Source organism: Vanacampus margaritifer, chromosome 12 (genome assembly GCF_051991255.1).
Source record: "Vanacampus margaritifer isolate UIUO_Vmar chromosome 12, RoL_Vmar_1.0, whole genome shotgun sequence".
Taxonomy (NCBI): Eukaryota; Metazoa; Chordata; class Actinopteri; order Syngnathiformes; family Syngnathidae; genus Vanacampus; species Vanacampus margaritifer.
In genome coordinates this window covers 46,518-53,688 of record NC_135443.1, presented here as the reverse complement: position 1 = coordinate 53,688, position 7,171 = coordinate 46,518, and the positions used below count along the sequence as shown (strand labels likewise).

Genomic DNA, 7,171 nt, shown 5'->3' with positions numbered 1-7,171 from the left:
CTCACTGTACTTTGATTCATATAATTTACAATACAACCTAGAACAATATTTTATTTGAATTAACTGTAAATCACCATTAATATTCCATTTCTGAATTGTATTATGCTTGGGCATAAACATTTTCTAGTGGAAAAGTAGGCAGTGTTCTGTTCTCCTTCCTCCAACCCTCTTCTTCTACTTCTAACAAAAGGCCCATCAGCCCTCAGTTTATAAATGTCTTCCAATTTGGTTTGTAAACTCATTAAGTCTTGTAACTGGTTTTCAGACATGTTATAAGGTGCTTTTTGTGATATTGCAGTTATTTCTGAAATTATACTTTCTTCTTCCGCCTTTTTAGCTTTACTTATAGAACTCCCATTCGTTCTTAACAATTTAGTTCATTCGAGTTTAAAACGTTCCCAATTACAGCAGAATTTATTTTAATTGCTTTATGATCTGTTGGTGGGCTTGTGAGAAGTCCGTCTTGCTTTCGTCCTTGGCATGGTGCTTCCGGATTTGTCCTGCCGTCCACTTCCTACTTGATGGTTGCGCTTTTATTTTGAAGGAGCGCTTCCGCTGCTAGCAACCATTTAATCGTTTCCCACAATGCTTTGTGTCCACGTCCGCTTCTTCCTGTTTATTGTGAGCGTCTCCGCCGGCAACCTTAAGCTTCTCTTTTGACGTTTTCCTGCTCGGTGAGTTCCCAAAACGCCAAAGTTGATTGCGGCGAGTCGGCGCGCTGCTCATGGCGTCTTTTGTGCTCGCTTGACGAGCCGCCGCAAACCAGAAATGGGGGCGAGAGGGAAAAAAAAAAAAAAAAAAAGCAAATCCTTCCGCCGTTTTCCTCGTCACTGCCGCCGAGCCCGGCCGAGCCCTGCAACTTCATTGGGGAAGGGCACAATTGTCTCGCGCCTTTTGCTACGGCGACTACGCCGACATTTGCGACGTTTGTGAACATTTGGTAGGAATTCGGCCGCGTTTCCGGAATGTTCGGCGCTCGAGCTAGCCGCCAATAAGTTGCCATTGAGATCCATTTGAATAATGGATGCGCTGCTCCGCCTGCCTGCTTTATGGTGACGTCACGGCGGGCGGCGAGCACTTGCTTGTCGGCGAGACTTGATGACAAGTGTGTTGTTTGGCCTCCTCCGAGCGCCAAGAACGTGACAAAGGTTTTACGCCGCGCTGCGGGAAATCTTTCCGAGTCAGGCGGCCCTAAAAAGCACACAGATCTCACCCACAAGCTTCTCTATTGCGCAAGTGCAAACCTTGCGATACGAGCCAAATCGGGTACCTTGGCTTGAGTGACCTCTCTTAATGGGGGCGAGGAGAGGCGATCTGGTTCGCCAGTCGCTCGCTCGCTCGTCCGTCCGTCCGTCCGTCCGTCTGTTTATCTGTGCGCTCCAATCATTTGTCGGCCTTCCCTGAAATTGACTGGACACGTGCCGTCTGTGTTTCAGCCGCTGGGACCGCCGGGCTCGCCACCTGACGATGGACGACTCCGAGGCGCAGCTGACCGTGTCAGAGGCGGACGCTCTTGGCGCCGACTTCATCACGGTGGAGTTGGACACGCAGCCCATCGAGTACGTGGTCAAATGGGCCGAGGTGGGCTCCAAGTTCACCATCTCGTGCGTCAAGAAAGACTCTGACGACCCGTCGGAGCTGAGCGGCGAGCAGCTGAAGATGGAGGCGGAAGAGGCCTTCTTCGCGCCCTACGAGGAGGTGTACCCCTGCGAGGTGACCGAGCAGAGCGTGGAGATCAAGATGGAGTCGGATGACGACGACGACGACGACGACGAGGGGCACCACCAGATCCTGGTGGAGGTGGGCGGCCAGCCGGACGGCGAGGCCGACTCGGACCAGGCCGACACAGAGCCCGACGAGCGGCGCTATCGCTGCGGCTACTGCGGCAAGTGCTACAGCCACGCCTCCAGCCTGTACCGCCACCAGCAGACGCACACCGCCAAGATGGCCGCCGCGCCCGCTTCGGCGGCCGCCAAGCGCGCCCTGGAGCCCGCGCACCAGGACGCGCGCTACACCTGCCAGCACTGCGGCATGACCTTCAAGGGCAGCAGGTGGGTGATTTCTCCCCTTGCCTCCCTCCCTCCGCATTTGCAATAGCAAAATTGCTTTTGCCGTCGAGTCAATTGCAAAATCATTTTTTGAAGCCATTCCTGTTTGTTTCATGATGACATTTGCGCAATATCACCCGGAAGGTGGCGAGCCTGACGCCGTGTTTAGTAGGGCTCGACCGATCAATTGGCTTCCTCTTCAAACGTTGGCCTAAAACTTTGGTTATGATCATGACTCTAATTGTTTGACACAAGTGACCCACGTCTCGTGAGTTATTCCACATCAATGGATGCCGCTGCCGTGTGTCAAAGTTGACCGCTACAAAATGGAATGCAGCCCAATGCATGCGCACTCCGGTGACTCGGAGACTTTGCAAGCCTCCCGCCAATTCTTAGTTTGCGTGAGCCTACAGCCGGCGCACTATCTTCTCCAGCAGCGCCTTTTTTGAAGTTCGTGATTTTAGCCCTAACGCTTTTTTAGTGGCAATCCGGCGGCCGTCATTTGCGCTAAATATCTTTGGCATGAATAATAAACACAGCAAGTGAATACACTTAGCAGCACGTGTACAGTATGCTACTTCCTTGTTCACCATTCGGTCCCGGCTGGCTGTGTTGTTGGGCTCGGGGTGAAGACGGACATGACGCGGTGTGTAACATACTCAAATACGTTGTCAAATATGCTAGTGTGCGGATTTCGCTGCGCCGCACCGTGTCCCAACGCTTCAAACTGCTGGTCCGCATGTGTCGGCAGGACAGTCCAAATTCCTAAAAGACTCCACTTTGAATGGAACTTGAAAGGGCAACCAGAAAATACATGAAAATGACAAAGCAGTATTTTCCAATAAATAGCTGCAGTTCACACATTGGCCTCTTAGGGGGCAGTAGGTTGCCTTGCATGCATGGAATGCACACTTCCAAAGAGACAAAAGAAGGACCTGATGTGGGCAGGGGGCGGCGTGGATCCGTGGTAGAGTTGTCGCCTCGCAAGTCTGAGGTTGTGGGTTCAATCCCTAACGTCCACGTACCCTTGAGCAAGATGCTGAACCGCTACTTGCTGCTGATGTCCTGAATGAGGAGTCAAGAATGGAAAGCGCAGCATGGAAATCTGCTGGAGCTGCTCGTCCGGTAACTGGAAGGTCCGCTGTTCGATTCCTGCTTGAGTCCTTGGGCAAGACACACACACACACACACACACACACGCACGCTCAACGCAGGTGTACAGATGGTGCTAATGTTTGGTGGTGGTGGGAGGGGCCGTAGGCGCACACTGGCAGCTTTGAATTCCAAGCAAACGTGGTGAAGCAGCACTCCACTGTTATGCTGCACACCATTGGGAGAAGCGACGTGAAGTGTAAATGCTTTTCAATCCAGCTTGCAAACTTTTGCTGAAGATTTTGAATCGTGTTTCAAATCCATGGCACATTTCTTGACCTCCAAATGTTTCATGTTGCCACAGGAGGGAAGTTGCCTGGCACCTGCGTACGTGCCGCCGTACGTGCCGCCGTACGTGCGTGTAACGCCCCACCCACTTGTTTGTGCCTCAGGATGCTGGGGAGTCACCTGCGGCTGCACGGCAAGCGGCGCATCCACCCGTGCAACATCTGCGGGAAGGAGTTCAACCACAGCTCCAGCCTGTCCCGACACCGCCTCATCCACAAGAAGGCCAAGGACGGCGTCCCGGCCCTCGGCCACGCCCACGGCGCGCCCGCCCGCTTGGCCCATCGGCCCTCGCTGAAGGGCAAGAAGGCCAAGCGACGGCGGCCGTCGGCGGCCCTGATGCAGGCGGCCGGGGACAAGTTCTACGCCTGCCCGCAGTGCGAGATGAGCTTCCGCACGTCGGCGGCGCTTTCCAAGCATCAGGTGAGCCCTCGTTTGCCGCTCGGAAACTTTCCACCGGAATGCCCACGGCTTCTCCCGCCGCCGCCGCCGCCGCCTTGCCGACACCAGCGAGTCGGCTTGATTGAAGGGCAGCAAATGTCAACGGCGGCCGTTCGACCAGCGTCACTACTTCGGCTTGCTGTTGCCCGTCACAATTGCGGCCAGCCGCTCCAGCCTAAAAAGTCGGACGCCAGCGTTGACCCAACGGCACAAATGCCAGATACGGTCGTCTTCCGACGCACGCCAAATCGGCGTCTGCCTTTTTTGTTGACACTTTTAAAAGCAAATGTTGGTCTTGGTTTGCCAAAAAATCTGTTGCGCGTTCCCACCGCGGTGTAAATAGATCTCATTTTTGCTGTCCATCCCAAAAAGGTACGTCAGGGCATCCTCGGGCTCGCATTGCAAACGTCACGGCCGAGCGCCATTCTGCTTTTGGTCACGTGACGTCACGTGCGTAATGCGAGCCTTAGGGCACTTTGACGTTCGTTGTGGTCAAGGGCAGAGGGCAAAATGAGATGGCTGAAAACGGGCGCATTTTTCTTCCTCCCGGAGGCGGGCTCGACTGCGCTTGAACGTTTTTCCCGCCCATATTACATGGGCTGGCTGCACCTCAACAAAATGGTGGCTTCCAATCAGACAAATTGACCGGCTTGCTCGGAGAAGCCATTGACCCAAAATTCACAATTGGCAATTCCGCTTGGATTTGAGGTGGCAAACAGGAAGCGGAATTGAAATTGCAGGAAGTGGGAAGGAAATTCAAAGCAATTCCTGCCAAATGATGTAATTCATTCAAATACTATTGTGAGTAGTCAAGTCTGCTCAGAGAAAGCAGATGATTGAAATGGTCCAAATGTTTGGATGTCAGGACAGGACAAAGCCGGCTGAATGACAAAACATTTGAGGAGCAGTTTTCCGATCACATGCAACAACTTGAGCCTGTCGAGTCGCCTCATCAGTGATGAGTGCAAAAAGATGCTTTGGAATTGGAGAGACGGACGGACGGACGGACGTCGTACGTCACCGTCACGCTTTTCAACATGAAGGACATTTGGACTGCATGTCGGTGTCCGTCCTTCCGTTTGGAAGGAAAATGGAGGTTGCAGGTGAGCTGAATCCATTTCAATTCCGCTTCCCGTCGTTGCACTCGAGCCGTTGAATTGTCAATCGGGCTTCAGATCAGCAATTCCTGTGGAAAGTTTCCAGCCCGCTCTTTTTCTCCAAGTGTGCCGGAGATTGCGTGTAAATGTCGGGCGACTTTGCAACCGCGCAGGTGACGCACGTGAAGGAGCTTCTGGACAGCTACGCCCAACCCGGCAAGGAGAACATGGCCGAGAGCTCGTCGGACCTGAAGATCCGCCTCAAGTTGTGCTCCCGCGACAAGCCCAACTTCTACACACTCTGCAAGAAGAACCGGCGCCGTCGCACCAAGCGAGGCCCCGACGCGCTCCATGACGAGGACGAAGAGGAGGACGGCGACGACGACGGCGCCGGCGCCCCGGAGAGTCACGGCTGCGGCCTGTGCGGGAAACGCTTCAGCCACACCTCCAGCCTGGCGCGCCATCAGCTGAGCCACCAGCTGGCGACGGCGGACGGCGGGAAGCGAGCCAAGGCCAAGAGCAAGACCTTCACCTGCGCCGCCTGCAACAAGACCTTCATGCACTCGTCCAGCTTCTCCCGCCACAAGAAGGCGCACCTGGGCGCCGCCAAGAGGGCCATCCTTGACGAGACGGCGCCCATCGAGTCAGACTCCGACTGACTGCCGCAGGCGGCTTCTGCTCGGGCGGGACGGCGAGTGTACATAGCAAATGTGGTCGGAAGGTCGCCCGCCCCAACAATCTTGACCAACGGGACCTTCTGCTCGAACCTTTTTGGTTGTTTTTTTTTCTGTCTCTGCCGGATATAATTGAATGGAAAACGCGACAGCCGCTTTTCCACGCCACATCTGCCCGCCTCCTTCCCATCGGCCGCTTGTTCCGTTTGTTGAGTCCGTGTTGTGGTATGCATGAAGCTGCTCGGCCATCTTTGTAGTTTTGGGTGGCCGGCGCGTTTGGGAATTTGGAACAATGTTGACAAAACGATTTCAATGTCCGTCACGCCAGTGGCTTGCGTAGCGGCGCCGCCATCGTCGTGTTCAGCAGCAGCAAAGTCCCAAATGGTCCCAAATGGTCCCAAATGATCCCAAATGGTCCCAAATGGTTCCATCCTCACCTTTCACCAATCTTTTTATCCATCACTGATTGGTCCGTTTGTACAGCAAAGGTGGCGCGTTGTTGACATTGACGTCCCGGCTGAAAGTTTTGTTTAAAAAAGAGGAGGAAAAAAAAAGCTTGTGGTTCACCTTTAGCCTCCATGTTGTATTGCATCCGTGTCGTGTTTGCTAATTAGCACAAAGCCTTGACGTGTTCATTTTGTAATAAATCTGGAAACTGAAGCCTCACTCCTGTTCTTAAGTTGCAAAAATGCTGCCCAAAGTTGCCACTCCCGCTTGGTGGGCGAGCATTTTGGCGCTCGGCGTGTGTTGAATTTCTGGTGCCGCCCCATCGAGCAAACGCTCGTCGGAGGCCACCTGTGCTGAAGGGCTGCACTTTGCCGAAGGCGTGACGATGAATCCGGCTTCATTTTTGATAGTCAGTGACTTGTTCCATCCATCCAGTCTCAGACTTTTATCTGGGTTGGGGTCGCTTGGGCAGGGAAGGCGGGCCCGGTTGGTCTCCCCCAGCCATTTGGTCCATCTCCGTCGGGCGGGCGTTCGGGGGGGGGATGTTCCCGGGACAGCCGGATCAACTGAGCTGACGATGCGAAAGGACGATGACGTTGGTGGCGCGTTTCGAAGCCCAGCGCTGCCGCCGCCGTATGCGGAGAGTTCTGGGATTCTCCAATCTTGGTCCTCGAGGGCCAGACTCCTGCGGGTTTTTGAAGGTTGCGGCCTCCGATGCAACTGATTCTAAAGACCGGGATCGTTATCGGGCTTGTGTGGAACTGCCTGATGAGCTGATTATAGGAATCAGCTGTGTTGGAGGACGGAAACATCTCAAACCTGCTGGACTGCGGCCTTTGAGGACCAGGATTGGGAAATCCTGGTTGACCAGCGGCACAATTACACAAGTTCACTTTTGAGGTCATCGAGAGCTGTCAGGGTTAACTTTTTTGTTCGCTAACCAGTGCTAAATAATCCACCCACAAACAGTGCTTGCGTGCACGTGTGTGCTCGCTCGTGTGCGTAGGTAGGGCTGTGAATGATTGAC

General features: G+C 54.0%; 1 protein-coding gene across 1 annotated transcript; it reads left to right on the top strand.

Annotated features, from left to right (window-relative positions):
• Nucleotides 1-680: 680 nt before the first annotated feature.
• LOC144061675 (uncharacterized) lies at nt 681-6,357 on the top strand. Its single transcript, XM_077582344.1, has 4 exons — nt 681-940; nt 1,437-2,051; nt 3,593-3,908; nt 5,197-6,357. The coding sequence occupies exons 2-4, from the start codon at nt 1,468-1,470 to the stop codon at nt 5,680-5,682; spliced, it is 1,386 nt and encodes a 461-aa protein (XP_077438470.1). The 5' UTR covers nt 681-940; nt 1,437-1,467; the 3' UTR covers nt 5,683-6,357.
• Nucleotides 6,358-7,171: the final 814 nt, after the last annotated feature.

Bases quoted from the DNA above. Each gene is read 5' to 3' on its own strand.
- LOC144061675 (XM_077582344.1), top strand. From the start codon at position 1,468: ATGGACGACTCCGAGGCGCAGCTGACCGTGTCAGAGGCGGACGCTCTT. The intron at 2,052-3,592 runs GTGGGTGATTTC...TTTGTGCCTCAG, and splicing joins ATGACCTTCAAGGGCAGCAG to GATGCTGGGGAGTCACCTGC. The intron at 3,909-5,196 runs GTGAGCCCTCGT...GCAACCGCGCAG, and splicing joins CGGCGCTTTCCAAGCATCAG to GTGACGCACGTGAAGGAGCT.